General features: G+C 43.7%; 3 protein-coding genes across 4 annotated transcripts; 2 read left to right on the top strand and 1 right to left on the bottom strand.

The window, feature by feature from the left end:
- Window positions 1-1,625: 1,625 nt before the first annotated feature.
- On the top strand, window positions 1,626-12,242 carry ap1m2 (adaptor related protein complex 1 subunit mu 2). 2 transcript variants are annotated; one of them, XM_056409121.1, is made up of 13 exons: window positions 1,626-2,023; window positions 4,801-4,923; window positions 8,432-8,588; window positions 8,934-9,001; window positions 9,136-9,266; window positions 9,370-9,517; window positions 9,788-9,914; window positions 10,017-10,159; window positions 10,545-10,616; window positions 10,750-10,908; window positions 11,111-11,236; window positions 11,615-11,690; window positions 11,846-12,242. In XM_056409121.1, the coding sequence occupies exons 3-13, from the start codon at window positions 8,468-8,470 to the stop codon at window positions 11,869-11,871; spliced, it is 1,197 nt and encodes a 398-aa protein (XP_056265096.1). In that variant the 5' UTR covers window positions 1,626-2,023; window positions 4,801-4,923; window positions 8,432-8,467; the 3' UTR covers window positions 11,872-12,242. The 2 variants fall into 2 exon arrangements, with proteins under 2 accessions (XP_056265096.1, XP_056265095.1); XM_056409120.1 differs by lacking the exons at window positions 1,626-2,023; window positions 4,801-4,923 and adding an exon at window positions 6,521-6,760.
- Window positions 12,243-12,337: 95 nt separating this feature from the next.
- On the top strand, window positions 12,338-14,920 carry cdkn2d (cyclin-dependent kinase inhibitor 2D (p19, inhibits CDK4)). Its single transcript, XM_056409122.1, has 3 exons — window positions 12,338-12,655; window positions 13,033-13,191; window positions 13,984-14,920. Exons 2-3 carry the CDS (start codon window positions 13,051-13,053, stop codon window positions 14,335-14,337), a joined length of 495 nt encoding a protein of 164 aa, XP_056265097.1. The 5' UTR covers window positions 12,338-12,655; window positions 13,033-13,050; the 3' UTR covers window positions 14,338-14,920.
- A 3,712-nt stretch (window positions 14,921-18,632) lies between these two features.
- On the bottom strand, window positions 18,633-23,569 carry si:zfos-323e3.4 (volume-regulated anion channel subunit LRRC8C). The gene is made up of 2 exons (XM_056409119.1): window positions 23,429-23,569; window positions 18,633-21,737 (listed from the first exon to the last, which is right to left on the bottom strand). Exons 1-2 carry the CDS (start codon window positions 23,567-23,569, stop codon window positions 19,443-19,445), a joined length of 2,436 nt encoding a protein of 811 aa, XP_056265094.1. The 3' UTR covers window positions 18,633-19,442.
- Between the last annotated feature and the right edge of the window lie 229 nt (window positions 23,570-23,798).

The following is a 23,798-nucleotide window of genomic DNA, read 5'->3' on the forward strand; positions in this document are numbered from 1 at the left end:
TGAGCACAGGGGCATCCCAACGTGTCTAATATGCACGGATAAAGTTGCGGTGCACAAGGAGTATAATATCAGACGGCATTACTCAACTAAACATGCTGAGGAGTATGCAAAATACCTGGGAGATGAGCGAGAGGACCGGGTCGCCAGACTTAAAACATGTCTACTGAGGCAACAAGATTTTTTCAAGAAAGCAAGCAAAGAGAGTGATGCGGCTGTCAAAGCTAGTTACGTGGTGAGTGAGATGATCGCTAAGGCAGGAAAGCCATTCAAAGACGGCGAGTTCATCAAACAGTGCATGTTACAGGCTGCAAGTATAGTCTGCCCGGAAAAAAGGGACAGTTTAGTAATATTAGCATTTCAGCCAACACAGTGGCAGAGCGCATTTCTGACATGTCAGGAAACATTTACGATCAACTGCGTGAGAAAGCTAAACATTTCCGTTCATTCTCACTCACTCTTGATGAGAGCACAGACGTCACTGACACTGCGCAGCTCGCAATATATGTCCGTGGTGTTGATGATAATTTTGAAGTGACGGAGGAGTTGCTCACAATGATTCCAATGCATGGCCAGACCACCGGTCAGGAAATATTCCGCCAGCTGTGTGATTCCATTGTGGATGCCGGCTTACTATGGAAGCGTTTTGCTGGAATAACAACTGACGGAGCGCCATCAATGACAGGGAGGAAAAATGGACTGGTGGCACTTGTTAAAAAAAAACTGGAAGAGGAGGGTGTGGAAGAGGCCATCACTCTGCACTGCATTATCCACCAGCAGGCCCTTTGCAGCAAATGCCTGAAGTTTGACAATGTGATGTTTGACGTTGTGAAATTCATCAACCATATCAGATCCAGGGGTTTAAAGCACCGGCAGTTTCGCGCTTTTTTGGAGGAAATAGATTCAGCATATGAGGACGTGCTCTACTTCACCGAGGTACGTTGGCTTAGTAGGGGGAAGGTATTTAAGAGGTTTTTTGAGTTGAGAGCAGAAGTGAAAGCCTTCATGGAGAAGGATGGGATGACTGTTCCTGTACTAAGTGATCCCAAATGGCTAATGGACTTAGCTTTTCTGGTTGACATCACACAGGAGCTGAATGTACTTAATAAGAAGTTACAAGGCCAGGGCCAGCTTGTAAGTGCTGCATATGACAATGTCAGAGCATTCTCCACAAAAATTGTATTATGGAAAGCCCAGCTTTCCCAGACAAACCTCTGCCATTTCCCAGCATGCAAGGCACTTATGGATTCAGGCACAACATTCAGTGGTGAGAAGTATGCTGATACCATTGGAAAGCTACAGGATGAATTTGACAACAGGTTTGCAGACTTCAAGACACACAGAGCCACTTTTCAAATTTTGCTGACCCTTCTCTTTCGATGTGGAAGATGCCCCTGTGCTTCAGATGGAGCTAATTGACCTGCAGTGCAATTCTGAACTCAAAGCCAAGTTCAGAGAGGTGAGTGGAAAAACAGACAAGCTTGGACAATTTTTGAGAGAATTGCCCCACCTTCCCTGAGCTTTCCAGGATGTTTAAGCGGATCATGTGCCTTTTGGCAGCACCTATCTGTGTGAAAAGCTCTTCTCCACAATGAACTTAAAAAGTCAAAGTTCAGGTCCAAACTTAAAGATGACCATCTTAAAGCCATACTGAGGGTCTCAGTTGCTTCCTCCCTCAAGCCAAATGTGGATCAGCTGTGTGAGAGGAAGCGCTGCCAAGTCTCTGGCAGCAAGGAGTAGGAGGAAGTAAGTTAAGCTTATGTTCTGAAGAACCGTTCATGTTCTGCACGTTCTGACTTATTAGTAAAGATTGAGAAGATTGGATCAGTTGTCAGTTTTTTTTTAATACTTGAAGCCTATGTTCTGAAGAACCGTTAATGTTCTGCACGTTCTGACTTATTATTAGTAAAGATTGAGAAGATTGGATCAGTTGTCAGTTTTTTTTTTTTAATACTTGAAACCCTTTTTTTGTGGAATACTTGATGCGGCCCAGCTTCACCCAGAGTCTACCTCCAGCGGCCCCCAGGTAAGTTGAGTTTGAGACCCCTGCTGTAGAGGAACAGATTGTTATGCCTGAGGTCACTGTGTGGCCAACGCTTCACCTCAAGACACCTTTCTTCTTCTAAAATCTCTGCTCTGATGACTGAATGTAAAGGACTTTTCAAATATGTTCATATTCAATTCTATTAATAAAAACAATGGACATGAATAGAGTTGTCATCCTAATGTGTTAGCAATACCTCCATAGACTAGAGCAGTGGTTCGTGTACCGTGGGGGTATGTGAAGGCACTCCAGGGGGTACGTGAGATTTGTTTTAAATATATTTTAAATGAGCATCCATTCAGAAAGCCTTTGAAAATAGTTCTTTAATAAAAATTCAATAAAATATAAGTGTAAGTTCATAAACTGAATTGTATATATTATATATCAAATCTGAAACTGATGGTAAAATGCTGCATATTAAATCTTTTTTTCAACCCAAAATGCTTTGCACTGGTCAGGGGGAAAAAACATTCACAGGGGCTACATCACTGAAAAAAGTTTGAGAACCACTGGACGAGAGTGTAAAGAATATAAGCATATTTGACTGCAAAGGAAGTGAGAAGTTTGAATATCTTTCAATTTAATATCTCTTATGACGCTCTTGTGGATTTCACATAACAATGGTTTAGAGCAGGGGTCGGGAACCTATGGCTCGCAAGCCAAATATGATGATGATATATACTTTATTAATACCCAAGGGGAAATTAGTTCTCTGCATTTAACCCATCCTTAGTTATTAAGGAGCAGTGGGCTGCAGTGATACGCCCGGGAAGCAACTGGGGGTTCAGTGCCTTGCTCAAGGACACTTCAACTTGCAACTAATGGGGAGAGCCGGGATCGAACCGACAACCATGGGGTTGCAGGACGGCCCCCTTACCCCACTGAGCTACAGCCGCCCGGTGACGGCATATGGCTCACAGACAATTTTGAGTTGAAAAAAATACAACTCCGCCCGCCCCCCTGTAATGTTCTCTATCGTGCCAGATTACAGCAGAAGTAATGTCAGGTCCTTTTCTTAAAGACATCTTTGTTCTTTTATTAAACTAAACGTCTGTTATTGATCGTCTCTACACAGCAGCATGTCACTCTGTCTCTACGTGTCGCGGTAACACTTCTCGGCTCGCCGTCTCGCGCGCCGCAGAGATCCGATGCTCAGAAGTCGCATTCAAAGCAAGACATATTTAATTTATTATCCGTTAAAAATACTATATGGCTCTCAATAAAATATATTTGGCTTTTATGGCTCTCCCAGTCAAAAAGGTTCCTGACCCCTGGTTTAGAGGTATAAAATAAATCGTTTAGGACCTTTCGTGTGTGTATGTGTTTGTGTATGTGTGTGTATGTATGTGTATGTGTGTATGTGTGTGTGTGTATGTGTATATGTGTGTGTGTGTGTGACAGAGAGAGGGATGGGTTTAACGTCAGTTACCGGCCCTGTTTGGGGACACGAGACTTTGGTATGTCGTCTTTCAGGACCTGGGATCCACATTCCAGTGTAAAAGACGCCACGCCTGGCATCACACCTGATGAAGGCCAAAGGGTGTCATAATTCTGTACATCCGCTTTATTTCTGACTGTGTTTTGACATTCATGGTAAAAGGCTTGTTTCAACAATTAACTGGACCATTTGCATCTAGTGCTTATGTTTCTACGGCAACGAGCAGCATCATTGTTGATAGTTTTCTGTTCAGAACAAATTAGCCTGAGGCCTATGAGACAATAGGCAGATACACCTGAGGCTCAGGCGACAAATGACACCTGTCCCCTGCTATTGTCATCCATATCCCTGACTCACACTATTTGCATTTGCTGTCACCCTATTGGCCAGCTGGCTTGCCGAAGGGTGGAGCTGCATCTCACACCACCGAAAGGGGGAGTGTCCTCAAAAAATTCAAGCCAAAAGGTGGGGGGTGGGGAGGGGAGGCGAGAGGATTCACATTCCCCTGGCAGGTTGCTAAACAGGGCTCCAATCAGCCTGAATGATAAGGTAACAACAGCCTGTCTGGCCCTTGCCTGACAACCTGAGAGTTGAACCACAGCATCTGCGGGAGGCGGGAGGATGCAACTGATACTGTATCCGTAGAATATCAAGCTGAGGATGATCCACACTGTATCCCTGGAAGGTGGTGAGTCATGAGCAGCTCCGCTGGCTATCCGGCATCGATTTCAAAACTGGCAGTCGAAAAGCGTCGCCATGGGTTCGTATCATAGGAAATCTCACTCGTATCTCTTTCAGTCGGAGCCACCATGCTGAGCTCAACTGCTCTGACCCCGACGGTATCACTCCACTTTCAACAGAAGAGCGCTGAAGTGGTTCTCAGGCGACTGTAACAGAGTACAGTTCATATGTATTTCCCTTGGCACTAATCTGGGATGAATTTACGGTCCTCATTGAGTTCAGATGCTTTTAGAAACCCATTTCACCTCATCTGAGCTCATGAGGTTCCCTTTATGACCCAGGCATGAATAGACGTTTCTCCCCCTCAGAAAGAATATTCATCCCGGCCTCCATTTTTTTATTCACCGTAATGATCCTCACAGAATTACTGTGGAGCATCACATGTTTACCCCTGGAATTGACACTGTTTTTCAGGGCTGCCACTAACAACTGTTTTCTTGAAATGTCAAGAAAGAAAAAAAACTGTCAAGCATTCACACAAAAAAGTTACTCATGTTTATGAGGTAATTCAAATGTTGGGAAGTTGCTCATCTTTATAAGGCAATAAACTTTGTCTAATTCCATCTCTTCTGCCTTTCAGCCCAGCTGTGCTCAGTGCAGTTGTACATTTTGAGAGCAAAGCTGCCCTGATTGTGGGCTCATGCCACGATCGAACTTGAATTCCAGAAGGATGTTAGATTAGTATTGCGGTCATATCTTTACGGTAAGGAAGTACTGAAGGAAACCTTCCGTTTAAACTGTGTCAAAGATAATGTGATTCAGTTGGAGCTGAAGCAGGAAAAGAAAAGAAAAGGCGTGCTTTTCTTTTCTCCATCTCGGCTGACTTTCAAGTGTTTCCACATGTTTGTGTAGGACATCCGCCACAATAGAGGGATCCCCAATAATCCAGATCACATGAGCCTAGGAGGGAGAATTAAACATATGACATGCGGTTAAAGATGATTACGGCGATGTTCACATTGAGGAAGAACGCTCTTCTCTTCGCTGAAGAAGGATTTGGGCTGATGTGAGATCGACCATTACAACACTAAATATTTGTACATACTACCGATGTCAAACAAAGCGACTAGGGTCACGCAGCACAACGTCTGTTATTAATGTTGCTCTAAAGGTCTTTATGACAGCCTTACTGCAGCTCATTTCCTGTGTGAACACAACATGCTGAAGGTGTAGCCATCTCATGCACCTCAAAGTCCAGCTAAGGAGAACCAAACCTATATGGACAAAAGGAGAGGGATATTGGAAAAGACAGATCTCCATCTGGCCCTCAGAGACCGGTGTGTCATAGTCACGGCCTTCCTATACACATGGCTGATAAGACGCCGACGGAGGAGTATGGAGGCTGGGATCTGGAGCATTACACCACGCGGAGAGGCCCAGTGGCTGGTAATACATGCAGATAGGTGGTCAGTAAGTGCTTCTGTAACCCTGAGGCTGCAGGTCAGTCACTCTCAGATGAAGGTAGTGCACCTTGCACACATGATAAAACATAATAATGAGGAAATGCAGCCCATGAGCTCCTCTTTTTTATATTCTAGGTATTTGCACAAAAGGGGAGGCAAGTTATTTTAAGAGCGAATAAGTAAAGTGCTGAAAAATAAAACAATATTGCTGTCTGCTTTTTTAAATTTTACACTTCTATGAATTTTGGATTGCCTTATATTTCAAAATAGACCATGTGGACACACCAACTAAGGAGGTCTCTGGTGTGACAAGACCGGGATTGGGTCAATTCTGTAGGTCCACTCGTGTTGGTGGATGAGTCTTTTTCACCAGTGCTCATAGTGAGTTACAGACTGACTGGATACAAATTAGTTTTCTTAAATATCTAACAAATGTGTCCTTTTGTGGCAAAAGAGAGCCCATCTGCACAAACAAAGGTTCGCCGTGCCTGATGAAGTACATCCAGGAAAAAGTACTGCGGAAATGTTTCCTTCAGATACTGAGGCAATGATCCTTTAAGACATGGCCACCACAATATTATTGAGTCTCAAGATCATTCACAATACATTACAATATATCCGGTTATATCCAGTGAATTATCTTGGGTGGCAAACTCACACTGAAAAAAACGGATGAATAGCACCACAGGGAGAAAGAAACCAATAGTATTGGTTTTGTTGTTGAACAGATTAATCTTTCAACCAGACACAGCTATTAACATGAATCAAATGGGAGTCAGCGCACACATCTACGTGTCCCCGCTACGATTAGTGCGTCCGGGTCGCCCCCTGGCGGATAAACCGAGCAGCACACCCTCCTCCCCCTTCCCCTCCCCCGCTCAGGTGAGCTGGTGAATGTTTTACCTGCATGCAATGACGTCGCGACACCTTCAGGAAAAAGAAACACAGCAGTCCGTGAACACTTCAGGCTGATGAATGACGGTAGCTTTGCATGGCGAAACCGACTCACGAGCAGTAAAGACTCCAGTTGAACTTTAATCGGAGTTTGTGTGCTTTCGTGGACTCTCTTGGCGACCTGTTGAGGGTACAAACACGATGTCGTCCTCCGCTATATTCGTGCTGGACCTGAAGGGGAAGGTAAGCGTCATACCCGATTGAGACGCTGATAATTGCGCAGTTTCAGCGACACACGTTATAAACACCGCATTTATTCTCACCCACGAGCTGTTTAGTGGACGTTTTTAACTGTTGCTTTAACTGTTAAACATTAATGTCGCTGGGCTCGTTAAAAATGTATAAAGGGCCTGCAACACACTCTTTCATTGGCCTTTTTCCCCCTTTACTTCCGGATGCATGTCAGTGGAAATACACGCTACAGACCCAAAGGAGTCCAGTTAGTTACCATGTAGCCTTTAGTTATTATGGCATTTGTGTCACCATATTTTGTTCCTATTCTTTTATTTCTGGTGTCACAACACAGCCCGTTGTCTCCAGACAGGAACTGTAACCTGACACTCAAGTTAGTGGGCGACTGATTAATGGGAGCACACATGCGGTTTCAGGTGTGTGGTTAATTAGGGCGTGTGGACTGCTCAACAAACACGTGTGACATATTACATTACATTACATGTCATTTAGCAGACGCTTTTATCCAAAGCGACTTACAATAAGTGCATTTCAACCTAGAGTACAAACTAAGAACAACAAGAATACAGGAAGTAACATTTCCTCAGCATAGTCGAACTACAAAAGTACCATAAATAAGAGCTATTTAAGTGCCACTGAAGTGCTAATCTGTGTTTTAATCCAGATATAGTCGGAAAAGGTGTGTTTTCAGTCTCCAGCGGAAGATGTAGAGACTTTCTGCTGTCCTGATGTCAGTGGGGAGCTCATTCCACCACTGAGGAGCCAGGACAGCAAACAGTCTGGATTTCGAGTGATTAGCTCGAGGTGCAGGAGTCACAAGTCGATTGGCTGTTGCCGAGCGGAGCGAACGTGCCGGGGTGTACGGTGTGACCATATCCCGGATGTAGACATATGACCCAAGTGAGCCGCAGGAGGCTGTGAGCTGAGGAAGTTGCATCTGAAGCAGGTGTCAGGCCCCAAGGGCCCGTAGAATATTTGTTTATTAAAAACATTAAAAACATCTCATTGAAATTGAGTTGTATACGCCATCTCTGAAGATTTCAGACCAGGTGGGCTTCAAATTACGATTATTTTCATCCTTGATTAATCTGTGCAGCATCTTGTCAATTAATCAGTCGTGGAAAGAAAATGTCCGAAGAAATAGTAAAGGCCAAGGTGATCTCAAACTAATTGCTGGTTGTATCCCACTAAAGGACAAAACCCCCACAGATATGTATTTCACTTTCACATTAGAGAAGAAAAGCAGCAAATTATGACATCAGAGAAGCTGTAATTAGAAATTGTTTGATTTTGAATGGATCAGCTCTGGTGAGTTGGGTATTACATCAATATGGGATGCTTCCCTGGCTACCTATAGATCACCTCGGAGGTATATGAGAAGAGTCAATTACACTAATATTGTGATTCTTGATAAAACATTTTTAATACACACAAGTTAGATTTAATATGTATCCATCTTTTGTTGGTAGTAGCAGTTCTGGTCCAACATCAGGTCGCACATCGGACTGTTTTACAAGATCGGCAACAATATTTCTTCTGGTTTCTATAGGAAACTGAGCTGAAATGTTTCTAAAGTCACGTCACAAAAGCTGTCTTCCTCTATGTAACCCGTAACCATATTTGGTATTCACGCACAGTTGTCCCTCTTCTCCCCCCGTGCAGGTGTTGATTTGTCGCAACTACAAAGGCGACGTGGACATGGCGGAGATCGACCACTTCCTGCCTTTACTCATGCAGCACGAAGAGGACGGGCTCCTGTGCCCTGTTCTGTCACGCGGCAACGTCCACTTCATGTGGATCAAACACAGCAACCTGTACCGTATCCTTGACCTATGCGGCCGCCATCGACTAGTTAATTAATTATTTATTTATTTGAACAGGGACCGTACACATCTATCAACCCAGAGGTAAATGTGTCAGTTTTAGCTACGGCCAAATTACAACCGTAGTCCCTGTGGCCAGATATTACAAGCCTCCACTAATGGAGAAAAAGGTTACCACAGAAACATCATAAAAAGCAATAAACATACAGGTTACGATCAAGTAATGATAATAATCATGTCACAGATGAATGAATGTGATACTTAAAACTCCATCGCCGGGAAATGAACGATAGCGGGAATCCGAACTGTTTGGCGTACTCCTTGACCTGATCCCTGCGCAGTGGTGTCCACGACAAACAAGAACTCCAACGCCTCCCTCGTGTACTCATTTCTATACAAACTGGTGGAGGTGAGGCTGTGTGTGACTTGTGATCGGAACAGTTCTGTTGATATTTGCTGTGCATCTTTTTGCGTGACGAGCCAATGGTGATATTCCAAAGTAACCCCACAGATGAGGCCGATATGAGTTTGCGTTTTTTTCAGGTGTTCACAGAGTACTTCAAAGAGCTGGAGGAGGAGAGCATTCAGGATAATTTTGTGGTCGTCTACGAGCTGCTGGATGAGCTGATGGACTTTGGATTCCCTCAGACTACCGACAGCAAGATCCTCCAGGAGTGAGGCTTCTCAAGATGCACACAGACACGCACGTAGATGTCATGAATATTGACGAGGCGAGCGGCGCTGAGTCACAGCCTCTTCTCGTCACCGTTCTCGCAGATACATCACTCAGGAAGGCACCAAGCTCGAGGTGGGGAAATCCAAGGTGCCGACCACCGTCACCAACGCCGTCTCCTGGAGGTCAGAGGGAATCAAATACAAGAAGAACGAGATCTTTATTGATGTCATCGAGTCCATCAACGTACTGGTAAGACTAATTGGCTTAAATAATAACTTATTATTTGTTTAATATCACTTTTACATTTACAAAAATGTTGTTGTGCTGTGTGGGCCATAATGGAGCTATTTCATCTTAATTATTTATTTATTTCCCATTTTATTTCCTATAATACTTGAGGTTTCACTCTATGTCTATTTTCCCCTTTTGTTGTGCTGCATTTCTTGTATGAAAGTTGCTATCCAAATAACGTGGATATAAGTATCTGGATGTATTCCCCGCCGCGTCTCGTTTGCTCAGGTGAATGCCAACGGCAATGTGATGAGCAGCGACATCGTGGGCAGCATCAAGCTGAAAACCATGCTGTCCGGGATGCCCGAGCTGCGGCTGGGCCTCAACGACCGAGTGCTCTTCGCTCTCACCGGGCGTACGTGCACCGTTCCCCAGTTATCTCGCCGGATATGTCGCTCATCCATCTCACTGCATTATTTAAAAATGCATGCGGCTGATCGCATCGTTGTGTGTTCAGGTGACAAGGGGAAGACGGTGGTGATGGAGGACGTGAAGTTCCACCAGTGTGTCCGTCTCTCGCGCTTCGACAGTGATCGAACCATCGCCTTCATTCCTCCGGACGGGGAGTCTGAGCTCATGTCGTACCGCATCAACACCCACGTTAGTCCAATTCAGCACCTTGTTATGGGACTAAAACGCTAATATGTATGGCTCACACCTTGCATTTGACACATGATTTAAGTGTAACTACATGTATGTGTAGACGTCAGAGTGCAACAATTGCTGGTATTATAGTGTCATATTGTACCGGTTAGAAATGGCGATTGAGGGATGGGCATGATCTGTTCTTTGTGCAAATGCACAAACTGCAGAAATAATGAGTCAAGTATTGCATCTCTGAAAGTCTGATAGAGCCTTATAAGCACCATAAACGTAAACAAACAATTGAAATATATACACTGAATAGTTTGTATTTGTACCTGAAGAAATATTTTGTACGTTGTTTTGAGTGTTTGTTCAATGAAACCCCATTTGTCTCTTCCAGGTGAAGCCTCTGATATGGATCGAATCGGTCATCGAGAAATTCTCCCACAGTCGAGTGGAGATCATGATTAAGGTACTGACCGATTGGAACTGTACGGTGAAATGCGTTTTGTTTCTCACTGCAGATGTCTTCTTTAGAAACCGTCAAGAAAACTTCTTAAGAGTTGGAGCAAAGATTTACAGTAACAGTTGTGTTGTGTTTGTAGGCAAAGGGGCAATTTAAAAAGCAGTCTGTGGCAAACAATGTGGAGGTGAGGGTCCCGGTCCCCAGTGATGCCGACTCACCCAAGTTTAAAACCAGCACCGGCAATGTCAAATACGTGCCTGAGAAGAACATGGTGGTGTGGACCATCAAGTCTTTCCCTGTAAGAAATTAACTTTTTTGAATGTGTATATGCAAATGCTTTGACTTTAAATTGTATTTGGTTTCTTCGAGGTATATTGCATTGCAGTTGATGTTCTGAAAAATGTCTGCAGCTTTTTTGTAACTTTTGTCTTCTTGTCTGTCCTAACTCTCTGCATGTCTGTCTAACCTATTTGTGTCCATCCATCCCTTCATTCTTCCAGGGAGGTAAAGAGTTTCTAATGAGAGCTCATTTTAGTCTGCCGAGTGTGGAGAACAATGAGCTTGAGGGCAAACCTCCAATTACCGTCAAATTTGAGATCCCATACTTCACAGTCTCAGGAATACAGGTAACTGTGTGTGTCTGTGTGTGTGTGTGTGTCTGTGTGTCTGTGTGTACTGAGGCTCTTCAAATATTTAGCCTGTGGTAGTATGACTCAAATCCATCTGTGAGCAGACCACATTTATTACTGGATCTGGAGCCGGTCAGAACATGAGGTATCATGTTTATATCAATATGGACAATTATAAAGCTCCAAATTTCCCCTCAGAAGATCCCAGCTTTGCACAGGGCGCCTGCCGTTTACGTAGTCAAGTCCGATCCTGTAAAAGCTAATATTGTTTGCTCAGACAGGAAAACTAGATCATATTTTAATTCCTGTTGCACATTAATGTGTCTTGCCTCAACATGATTGTTTTTCCCAGTCTCACTCGCTCTTTTTCACCAGGTGCGATATATGAAGATCATTGAGAAAAGTGGTTACCAGGCTTTACCGTGGGTCCGGTACATTACACAGAGTGGAGGTAGCCTTCATTCATATTTTTTCATTAGATAATACAACTCAGTTTTCTGAACCTACTATCGTCTTAAGCAAGTGGTCAGATACACATGAATGTGTTAACATTTTCATATTTACCTTTTTAGAATTCCCCCTGATATTTGTTCTCTTTGTATTTAGACTACCAGCTGAGGAGCAATGTGTAAAGCCTGAGGGATTACGGCATCTTTCTTCAATCGGGACCTCCAGAGAAACATCAATACTGACCACTTTTAACTGGACTGAAAGAATGTCTTCAAATTTCACCTGCTCTATTTAATGCCAGCAATCGTGTGTTGTGAATTCTGTGTGCAACTTGATTTGAATGTTTCTATTGTAAAATCACTGCAGATTATTTAAATGCTTAATGAAATTATTCCTTTTAAACAATGTCATACCGTAGGTGTCATTTTTTATATAAGTTGTTCCCCTCTGTTTTTCTCACTATTTTGCCACGCCATATATGGACTGATTTTGTTCCCATACTGTAGTCAAGTATTGTGCAATCACAGTCACAAAATTAAAAAGCTACACCCGCCCTTTTCACATTTGCCTCTGGAGAAATACAACCTCAGGTCAGAAAAGTGAATGAACTGTCTTTTGAAGACATCAACATATACAAATCGCCCGCTTTCTTCGCAACGTGTTCCGATTGGTCGACGGTTGCTGTTGCCACAGTGATAGTGTAGTAACAGAGTTGTATCCCCGCCTCTTATTCCTTATATGGAAGAGCAACACCCTCAGGGCGAGCTGTGATTGGTCAGCGTGGGTTCTCTCCAATGTTTGTAAATTGTAATCTGGAGACGCCGCTGTGTAGATCTCAGCGCGCAAATGTATTTTCTAATGTTGATAAACTTTCCTAGTTTGGATTTTATTTAAAAACTACCGGTCTTAAGAAATAGCGGGATTGTACACCATTGCGTCGTAGTGGATATCAAGGAACTGAACAAGGTAACGTTGCGCTTAAAACCTCCATAGTATGTTCTCTCTTTTGACTGTGCTAGCGGTTAGCCTTGGATGCTAACTGTGTGACCCGGTAGTGGTGACTTGTCTCGCTCTCTCCCGGTGTAACGGACGTTTTCACGTAGCTTCGGCGTTTCAACGCACGGTTTGTAAAACAAGCTGATGTAGCATGATGCCCAGTCGGATAACATGGCATCACTGGGGAGCTGAAGCGCACTGTTAGCCCTCATGCTGTAACGCTAGTAGCTAGCTATCGATGCCGTCCCGTATCCCGACTTAACGTCACGTTACCGCGACTCTATTCTACGTTTATTGCCAACATGAGAAGGCCTGTGGTCTAACGGTACACCTCTCCTCCCGACTAGGCAGAAAGAGAGACTACAATGGTCATCAGTCAGATGGATGCCGGTAAAGCATTGACGGCGGCAGCAGCCAAAGGAAGCACGAGCGAGGTGCAGAGGATCCTGGAGGAATGCCGAGTGCACCCGGACACCCTCAATGAGTTCGGCAGGACTGCGCTCCAAGTGAGTACCGAACCGCCGGAAATATTGATGCCCGTTTCATATTTATGGCGGTAACGTCATTAAATACATCGGGTGGTTCACTGGATGATTCTCATCTCCTTTCCTATTGACATGTTTTTGTTATACCGGTTATGAACATGTAGCACCGTGTTTTAAGACTGTTTTTCCATTATATATTATGTTAGTGCTGTCTTAGTATACCCCTGTAAACCAGATAAACGTCATCAAAATGCCTAATATGTGATGTTCTGACTAGAAATAGGATATACACTCAGTAGCCAATGTATGAGGTACTCAATTAAACTAATGCGATTACAATACCGCAGCCTTGTTCATGAAGGTTTTAATGTTGGTTTAAACTGTTGAGGAGAGGTGGTCTTTTTATAGAGGCTCTATTTGTGTATCTGTCCAACTGTGTTATAACAGGAGAACACTGAATGGTACGACTGTGATTATCAACGGTTTCCCCTTGTCATTCATAAAATGTCAGAAATATAGAAACCATATCCACACAATTTCCCAGACCTTCAAGGGGGAATTTCCAAATTGCCTGTTTTTGTCCATACAGACTGTATGAAGATGACTGAAACATCATTAAAGTTACTGTCTTTATTTATTCGATTGTTCAGCAGGTCCCGCTTTACATATTTGCTTGTAAGTGACATTCAGGGCCAAAGTTAAACATTTAATTGTGATCTCTGTGGAGATCCTTGAAGTGACAACTTGCCATTTACACACCAGTGTTGAATTTCCCATGCGCTCTCTTCCCCTCTCCTCCGACATCTCCTCCAGGTGATGATGATGGGGAACTCCAAGATCGCCAGTTTGCTGTTGGAAAAAGGGGCCGACCCCAACGTCCAGGACAAACACGGGATAGCGCCCGTCCACGACGCGGCCCGAACCGGATTCCCGGACACTCTGCAGGTGCTGGTGGAGTACGGAGCTTCGGTAAACCTCCCGGACCACAGCGGCGCCCTGCCTATCCACATTGCCATCCGGGAAGGCCACAGGGATGTTGTGGAGTTCTTGGCCCCGCGGTCCGACCTGAAGCACGCCAACATAAGCGGCCAGACAGCGGTAGACGTTGCCCGGACCTCTTGTGTGCCTGATATGATGGACTTGCTTTTTGCTCACATTCATAGTTAGTCAGAAGTCTGGGGGCCCTAATTAACTTCTTTTTTGTTTTGCTTCAAACCTGGTGACTTGAATTCATTGCTGTGTAAAGGATTATTTTTTTGTTAATAGTAGCTCTGCATTAATATGTGACACGAGACATATTGTCCTGGCAGCTTATTATCAGTGGATGGGTGGCTATATACAGTAGACACCTCTTTTGCACAGTGCAATTTAGGCACCTTATATATCTGTTTTCCCTTTTAATTGGGAGTGCACATTTGTAGATAGTTTTCCCAGTGTTTTGTAATTATTGCATTATTTCCATTGTGAAACAGTTGAAACCTTATGTGTTTTTAAACACTTTTACAAAACTTGATGTGGTGCACCCCGATTGCTTTTCATAGTTTTGTTTCTCATAAGTAGATGTACTTAGACTTTGAATTTACTCTTATTTATTGTTGTTATAGGACTGAATATTCCTGTGACTTTGTAAATAGCAACATTTATTGTGATTTGTTAAAATGTTATTTATATACATAATTTTAAAACAAAAGTGAGATTATTCACTTTGCCATTTGAAGAAGCAAACACAAAATAAAGTGTTGAACTTGAAGCCTTGAAGTCATAGTTTTTATTTTAAACACTTGTATCTTTAAGTCTTTACCAATGTTAATATTCTATTGTAAGTACTATTAGCAATGAGATCCCAACAAACACTTGCAATATAAAAAAACGTTACTCCACAAAACAACATTAACATTTTCTCTTTTCCATTTGTAATGCTCTGATACTACCTGGTGACAGAAGTGTGTGCCATTTAAATAATTGGTAAACTCCATGTATCCTCAAGTGTTGAACACTTCCTCCAAGGTGACTCATCAAGGGCGTTTACAATAACTGCATACGGGAATGCAGTGCAACCCCTCAAAGGTCGTGCAGATAGCGGGATTAAAGCTGGATATGAATGAAGGGCCCCGTTGTGTTGAGGCCGGTAGGTAACGGTGGCACAGTTAGCTGATGTTTGTGGCCGCTGCTTCAGTACAATGGCCATTTTGTTTGCTTGTGTGCTGCGGGCCAAGTGCACCAGCCGAGGACGGAGACACAGTCCAACCACTGCTGCTGGGCCGCTGTGGACACCACGCATGTTACCGTGGTTACTGTTTACATGAAGCGCCATGCACGCGTTTCACATGGATTTGACCAACAATTGAGGCGGGAAGTAACTTTACTCTAGCACTGTCTTTATGTACAAGTTGTAAGTAATTAGACGTTCCTTGTGCAACTTATTAACTTAAATTTGAGAATGAAATATTGTAATCTTTACTCGCACTAAACTAGTTCATTGCAAAAATCAGTTTGAGATATGACTAATGGTTATAATTTTATATAGTCCCCTGAAAAGCATGAAGTACAATTTGGCTCATCTTTGAAATGGTCCTGATATATTATTAATAATAATATAAACATGGCCCATATGTCTGCCTTATTAATACTATGTTTGATACTTTATGTACATTTAGCAGATTATATATACCTTTATACTTTTTGGGGAAAGTTTTTTTACGGGACTTCTACTTTTATTTCGTCTTATTTTCCTTACAGGGCTGCTCCTTTGACATTTGCGTTATTCATGTTGTTCACCTAACCTGTTTCAGATCTACATAGTGATGGACGCCAGCGGGGAGCTGCACAGCCCGGCTCCAGTATTTCACTTCTGGCCATTGTAACACTCCGCTGGAGCCGCTCAAAGTTAAAGGCCTAATTAGTGTACTTCTGCTGGAGTTGTTTCCTTTCCTCGACTAAATCCCACCAGCTCGTCCTCCCTCTCCATATTTATCAGCTACAACTCTATCATCGTGTGTAATAAAGACACACACCTTACTCCCCAGGGCACAGTGTGAGCGTGTTGCTGGATGTGCAAACAACATTCATGAGCACTGATCTGGTCTGTGTGTTCTGCAGGTTGGGAGGGCTGCAGTTGGAGGGACGAGTTTGCAAGAAGAAGTACAGAAAAAAAAGTCTCAGCCTCCCCACTCATATGCATAGAGACGTGTGGGAATACATGGTGCTGACGACACTATGAATAACACAATGGCGTGAGCTGTTAAACACACCTGTTTGATGGCGTGGGTGTCGGTGGTGATAGTCTTTTTTATTCTTAGACCCCTTAACCAAAAGGAAGCCTCCTTTTCAGAGCTGCATGAATAATCACACACAAAAAGAATCTTTGAAAAGCTTTTTTAAAAAGCTTTTCCTACAGTTTCCTACAGTTTAATAAAAATGATTATCTTTGGATGTTAGACTGTTAGTCAAACACAACAAGACATCCCCATTTTCTAGACCTATCGGTTAATCAAGAAGATAATCTGCAAATGAATGGATAATAAAAAAATAACCTTCAATCTTATATAGCGCTTCTCTAAGTACCCAAAGTCACTTTACAGAATCCAGAGTCCAGGAGTCATACATACAGTCATCCCGGTGGTGGTAAGCTACATCAGTAGCCACAGCTGCCCTGGGGCAGACTGACAGAAGCGTGGCAGCCAATCAGCTCCTCCGACCACCACCAACATTCATTCATATCCATACGATGCAGTGCATGTCTTTATGATGGTGGGGGAAACCGGAGTACCCGGAGTAAACCCACGCAGGCACGAGGAGAACATGCAAACTCCACACAGAAAGGACCTGGAACGACCGGGATTCGAAACTAGGGCCTTCTTGCTGTGAGGCGACAGTGCTAACCACTGAGCCACCGTGCTGCCCAATAATGAAAATAAATAAGTCGTGTCTCCCACTCTCTTTCTATTATGATAGTGAAAATAATGACAGGTTCAAGAGGTGAAGGAGTTGAAGGATACATTAACCCTTTCTTTTGTCATAGTGTGTCTTAAAGGTGCAGTGTGTAGGCTTTGGTGAGGTTACAATCTGCAACCAACCGAAACTTCTCCTGTGTGCTAAACGTGTCGGAGATGTGAAGTCTTTAAATCTATTTTTTGGTTTGTCCGTTCTGGGCTGCTGTAGAAACATGACAGCTCTAAATAAAATATACTTATTATTTCTTTATTCTAGTTCTTCCAATAGATCACCCTAAGTGCTAGACACTGTTTCTTTAATACTCACAATATCCACACAAGGTGAAAAACGACTGGGTAAGAAATTGGGGAAAAACTCAACGGTCTGCTTTCTGTGTAGAAATGCATATCGACGTTTAGCAGAAGTTAATAGGAGGCTTCAACATTCTGAGTTAGACAAGGGAGTCTGATATCACCTCTTCTTAACCCCCCCTCAGACTGTTTTCCCCTTTCCCTTCAGGGCTCAAACCAACGGGAGTAATAATCAGTAACCAATGATCTTCGATTGTCTTCAGAGTTAGTGTTTCAGTTTAACAAACCACATTAGCCAAGCTAGCCACTCAGTGCTAGAAGAACTTTAGGTGTTTGATGAGTTGTGGACTTTGACACCACTTTACCGTCAAACTGAAAACTGGTGGCGAAATCAGAGATGGCGAGTCACTGTAAACTGTGCACACCGGTTCAGGCTGCAAGGAGTCACAACCTGCAGACAAACAACATCCGGACATTTCAGACCATAAAACATAAGTTCTCAGGGCAGGAAGGAGCGGCCCAAACGGATTTCCAAGCGTAAACACCGCATCAGTAAAGCCAGCCGCGAAGGCACCCTCCACAAGTATGACTGTGGCAGCATTTCAGACTGAAGTCTGACTGAAGATATCATCCCTGGCAACCCTCCAGGAGACATAACATGTAGTTAGTTAGTCGTTTCCAGCCAAGCCTTAGTCCCAATGATCATCTGTTTGGGTTCATGCTGGTGACACACTTAGCTGCCACCTCCAGAGAGGAAAATACACAGGTACATGATTGACAAAGCATTAGGATACTAGCAGCTTCGTTTGTTTTTTTAGACACTGCACTCTGCCCAAATCAATCTAAGTGATAAAATATTGACTAAATAAACGTAACGCATCCTGACGCCCTTGGGAGCTGTGTGGCAGTGAAGGAAGGTCAGTGTGCTCACCAGTATTCCCGAGGTGGTTCTGTCAACACAGAGACAGGATCACATTCTGGAGCCATGCAAGCCAGGACATGACAGCACTGTGGTTCAGGCTGAAACATTGTGAGCCCCGGCTGAGGCATAACATCACAAAGAGGAGAAAGGATACAAGAAGAACCAGTGTGCACTTGTTTGTTTTTAGAGAGACTGAACACAGTCGACTCCAAGAGAAACTAATCCGACTGAAAGCACCTGATGCATCCTTCTTCCTAGAACTAAACACGAGGAGCTACAAGGACCTCCAGTTTAGAAGCTTTTAAGACATTTTATTTTCTTGCTCCAGTGTGTTTAAAAGGCACAGTGTGAACAAAATGTGAAATCAGCTTCACCCTGTATTGTTTATATCTGTGTCATATCTCACTGCTCCAGCTGTAAAAGTGGGGGGAAAAAAGCATGTACACTCAATATATTACTCATCCAACAGGTATACTTTAAAAGACAGCAGATGAATTGTTTTTCTCTTTGTTAATTATTGTATCACTGAATATTACACTGACTTGACCTCTGCTGTACAATCCTACGAATGATTACAGTTTTCTCCGAGAGTTGAATGCCTTTTATCGTGCCACTGAAAGGCTTTTTCTCCCTCCACTTGTTCAGCGTCTGAAAGGGAGCAACATGAGCCCCGGAGCAGTGGGAACACCTCCCCACGCTGCGTAAACCTGTCCAACGGGATACGGTGCGGTTACAAATCCCATGACTGTTGCTCTGAAGAATAAAAAAAATATTCAGTAAACAGTAAGGACGCTGTTTTATTCGTGTAAAATGTTGAACCCATGTCAACTGTTTGTAATTTTTTTTTTTAAAGGCATCGTAATGAATGATCTTTCACTCATTGACACATTTGTAAAGCACAATTCACAATGACTGTTTTTTATAGACATGTTTCCTAGTGTTTGGTTGTCCTTTTGTGGTCATTTATGGTAATGGTGTCCCTTTTAATGCTATTTTACATGAGACATTCCATCTAGTGGCATGGATTGGTACTCCGTTTTCAGATCATTATAGACCACCACACACTGAGAGAAGCCGAGTCAGCAACAGCCCAAAGCTCTGCAAACTCAGCGATTAGTCAACCGGCTTCGTACATCTGATGGCAGCAGATCCAGCAGGTTTTCCTCCGCTATCAGCCCGCTGAGATTCAGCAGCGAGCAGTCCCCTATCTCCACAGGTAGGGACTCCAAACGGTTCCCTTTCACCTCCAGACGAACCAACTGGGCCAGGCTGGCCACTCGGGGGCTGAGATCCAACAGGCAGTTGTTTCCGAGAGCCAGCGTCTTTAGCCTTTTACAGGAGAACAGCTCCTCCGGCAGCACCTCCAGGGAGTTGAAAGCAGCGGAGAAGAACTGGAGGCCCTGCAGGATGCCCACCTCAGGGGGCAGAGACGTGAGCTGGTTGTGGGAGACGTCGAGGTGCCTGAGTTTGGTGCAGTAAAACAGCCGAGAGGGAAGCTTCCGGAGCTTGTTCCAGCTGATGTCCAGCGTCTCCAGGCTGTGCAGCTTACTGATGTGATCAGGGATGTAAGTGATCCTGTTGTGCCACAGTTTTAGTGTCACCAATCGGCGGCAGTGCTGCAAGCTCAGGATCTCCTCCACCGTGGTGAGTTTGTTTTCCTTGAGGTCCAGCTCCTGCAGATTGCTCAGGCTGAAGACGGCACTTGGGATGCGCTCCAGCTCGCAGCCCACCAGCTCCAGCGAGACGAGGTTGGTCAACTTCTTCAGGCAGCTAAAAGCTTGGATCTTGACACCTTCGTTGTAGATGCTCAACCGCTGCAGCTGCAGCGCAACGTCCACCACGCTGGGTGGGATCTTAGTTAGGTTGGCGTGCAGTTCAAGGACTCTCAGAGCTCTAAGCTCTCGAAGAGAGTCCAGAGTGGCACTTCTGGACACCTCATTGGCTAAAGGACAACTCAGATGCAACTCCTCCAAGCTCTGCAGGCTGTACATCCACATAGGCACCTCTTCTAAACTTTCAAATTGTAAACACAGGACCTTTAAATGGGCCTTGAGGTGGTTCAGGGCAGAAAGCTGGAGCTTTGCAGGGCAGAAGACCAGCGATAGCTCCCGAAGAGAGTCCAGCTTTGCGACACTCGGTGGGATGATGACATTCTTAACCTGCTCCAGTTTCAGCGATTCCATTTCAGTGATCTCAAAGACGGTGTCGGGGAGCCCCGGCAGCATTGAAAGGTGGAGCTCCAACCGGTTGCTGGAGTTCTTGGCGAGGCGGGTACGCAGCTTTTTGGCTGTCCACAGGTAGTTGAGGTTGAGCTGATGGAGATGGCTCTCGCTAACCTCGGAAAGAAAGACTGCAAATCTCTTCGAGTAGAGAGCATCATATTGGTCCACGAGGTGCAGGAGAAAGGCAAAGTCGTTCTTCACATCCGGTATGTCGTTGATGCCCGTCTCCAGGCGGACCTGCTCAAAGGAGTACTCCTTCAGAGGTCGATGAAACTGCCAGTAGAGGGTGTAGATACACAGAAGTCCGTACACTCCCACGAAGCAGATGTAGAGGTAGGCAAGCTTGGAGAAAAGATGGGCTTTGTTGTCGTTACAGCAATAGATATCAAAACCAGTCAGCTCCGGAGGAACATAACAGCGCACTATTATCTCAATGTTCGGTACCAGCACCGCCGTGTAGATAATGATCACAAGGAACTTGAAGACTTTCAGTGACGTTTGTAGCACATACATGACATACAAGATGTCTGCTTCCTCGACATGAGTTCTGAATTTCTTCACCTTTTCAAATAGAGCTTTGGCCTGCTCTCCTTCCTTCTTATCCAGGACGGAGGGGGGCGACTGAAGCTCCGGGTTTTTCTTTTCCGGGTTAGATTTAACAGAGACGGAGCGAAGGAGCAGTCCCGTCGTCGTCTCCTCTTCTTCTGCTCGTCGATCTACGGAATCTTTCGACATGGTGGTCCTCCTCCAACTCACCAGCTTCTCCTCTCCTCTTTCCTCAGAGACCTCGCTCAGGGCCCTCGTCGTCCAGGGGGAATCAAAACACTTCCCAAGGATGGTAACAAACAGGTCAAGTTTAGAGGACGTCCCGGGGAACTTGAACCAGAAGCTGCTCGCCACCATGAAGATCATCGTGTGGATCACAACGAGGTACGGGAAGTACTTTGCAAACCAGTGGACATACTTCTCGTAGCAATAGTGGTTGACAAACACATACTGGGGGATCTCCAGGTTGTTCTTGCGCCCAATCACCTCCACGATGACGGGCTCTGCAGGAGCGACCAATGTGTGCTCTGAGGTCTCGTTGTCCCTGTAGTCCCGGATGTGGCTGCAGTCGATTACTTCCGGCGTCTTGCTGGTGAAGGGGGTGGGCAGGCAAGAGATCTTGTCTTGGGTGAGCTGCGGAAGACAGACGAATGGAAAAATAAATAATTGCCATATATGAACTGGGTTACTTGGCAAAGGCCATGATAAAAGTATATCTGAGGCCTTGTCGACACGTACACAGGTATTTTGGTAAACTAGGGGTTTCCTCCTGAAACACTGGTTGGAGTGTTGGATAATGCCTTGAGCATTCTGACGCCTCTGTTCCTAACAACTGCACATTTATGTGTGGGCAAGTCAAGTCCTGTTGGCCAGGTTATGTAGACAACTGGATGCATTCATGCCGCCATTGCAGGATGAGTTACACGTGAACTAATGGACAACAACAAGATCTCCCTGTATTCATCATCTTAAAATAGGAAAGACAAAATAAACTTAATTAAATGTTAAGGAAGTCGGTTTCCCAGAATGTTTTCAACATTTTAAAGTATATTGAAACGGATTAATACTAAAAGGTGAGGAATTAAAAGCTAAAACTTGAATAAACAAGCAGAGAAAGAAAATGAAAAATTGTCATGAAAAAAACAAATGATGGAATATCCTTTGAAAGAATGTCACCCGCTTTTCGTTTGTGTCCGAAAATGTAGTGCATACGTTGTGGACGTTTTTTGATTTATACACATTTGATGCTGTGGTGAGTATATACAGGATAGGATTGATTGATTTAAATTACAATGCCTATGTTCATAGTAATGAAGAAACTGTCCTCAACTTTCTTCTGTCTACAGGACTGTCTCAGAAAATTAGAATATTGTGATAAAGTTTTTTATTTTCTGTAATGCAATTAAAAAAACAAAAATGTCATGCATTCTGGATTCATTACAAATCAACTGAAATATTGCAAGCCTTTTATTCTTTTAATATTGCTGATTATGGCTTACAGCTTAAGAAAACTCTAAAATCCTATCTCATAAAATTTTAATATTTCCTCAGACCAAGTAAAAAAAAAGATTTATAACAGCTGAGTGTTTGTCAAGGCTCAGGAAACCCTTGCAGGTGTTTCGAGTTAATTAGACAATTCAAGTGATTTGTTTAATACCCTACTAGTATACTTTTTCATGATATTCTAATATTTAGAGATAGGATATTTGAGTTTTCTTAAGCTGTAAGCCATAATCAGCAATAAATCAGAATAAAAGGCTTGCAATATTTCAGTTGATTTGTAATGAATCCAGAATGCATGACATTTTTGTTTTTTTAATTGCATTACAGAAAATAAAGAACTTCATCACAATATTCTAATTTTCTGAGACAGTCCTGTATATGGAGACCGGGTGTTTAAACTCTCAGAAAATAAGAAGCAGAACTTTTCTTCACGTAGTTATTTGATTACACGTTGTTTTATCTGCTTTCCTTCTGTGCTATTTCTAATGTGACACAGAAAGGATAATCAGGTGGGGGGAGACACATAAAGCAACAAGTTAGCATTCTGAATCTGCAGTAAGTAGGTCAGGAAAGACACGTTAACTCAGTGAGACCGTCTGTGTTTGGAGGTCAGATAATGTGGGAATCAAACACAGAGGGGTGTGTGTGGGAACAGAATATTCCCCCGATGTGCCACAGCAGAAACAGATGATGCAGACGTTTCAGCCTCATCGCCGGAACGTGACATTAGGTAAGTAATTGGTAGGTTTACATCCGTGTCATCATTTGAAGGATTAATGAGCATATAATCACATGGTGTGTGGTTTGTATCGGCGCCTCACCTGCAAGGTGCACCCAAAGACACCGATCATCAGCATAGCCACACACAGGTACTCGGAGAAAACATCCCACCACGGTTTCAGGACCCGATACTTTGAGTTCTGCTCTGCGCCGAAGTTTCTGAATTCACCCACTGGGATCATCCTGGCTGCTGCTCCACACTGATGAAATTAAAGAGACAGTGAGTGTGACTTTCAACACATTGCAGCCTCTGGGGAACATCTTGTAGGAGGTTTTTTTTAAACACAAAAAAATATGTAGGACCAACACAGATTACACCAAACTGTAGGTTGTTGCCGGTTGCTACACTGTATCTCTGGCCTTGAATGAATGAATGTGGGCGGATTGGAAGAGGATAAACTAGTTTGACAA

The sequence above is a fragment of the Pseudoliparis swirei genome, chromosome 24 (assembly GCF_029220125.1).
Source record: "Pseudoliparis swirei isolate HS2019 ecotype Mariana Trench chromosome 24, NWPU_hadal_v1, whole genome shotgun sequence".
NCBI lineage: Eukaryota > Metazoa > Chordata > Actinopteri > Perciformes > Liparidae > Pseudoliparis > Pseudoliparis swirei.

Coding starts and splice junctions, on each gene's coding strand:
- ap1m2 (XM_056409120.1), top strand. CDS start 6,719: ATGTCGTCCTCCGCTATATTCGTGCTGGACCTGAAGGGGAAG. Junction 10,617..10,749: donor GAGTGGAGATCATGATTAAG/GTACTGACCGAT, acceptor TTGTGTTTGTAG/GCAAAGGGGCAATTTAAAAA. Junction 11,237..11,614: donor TCACAGTCTCAGGAATACAG/GTAACTGTGTGT, acceptor CTTTTTCACCAG/GTGCGATATATGAAGATCAT.
- cdkn2d (XM_056409122.1), top strand. CDS start 13,051: ATGGTCATCAGTCAGATGGATGCCGGTAAAGCATTGACGGCGGCAGCA. Junction 13,192..13,983: donor TCGGCAGGACTGCGCTCCAA/GTGAGTACCGAA, acceptor CATCTCCTCCAG/GTGATGATGATGGGGAACTC.
- si:zfos-323e3.4 (XM_056409119.1), bottom strand. CDS start 23,569: ATGATCCCAGTGGGTGAATTCAGAAACTTCGGCGCAGAGCAGAACTCA. Junction 21,738..23,428: donor TCTTTGGGTGCACCTTGCAG/GTGAGGCGCCGA, acceptor TGTCTTCCGCAG/CTCACCCAAGACAAGATCTC.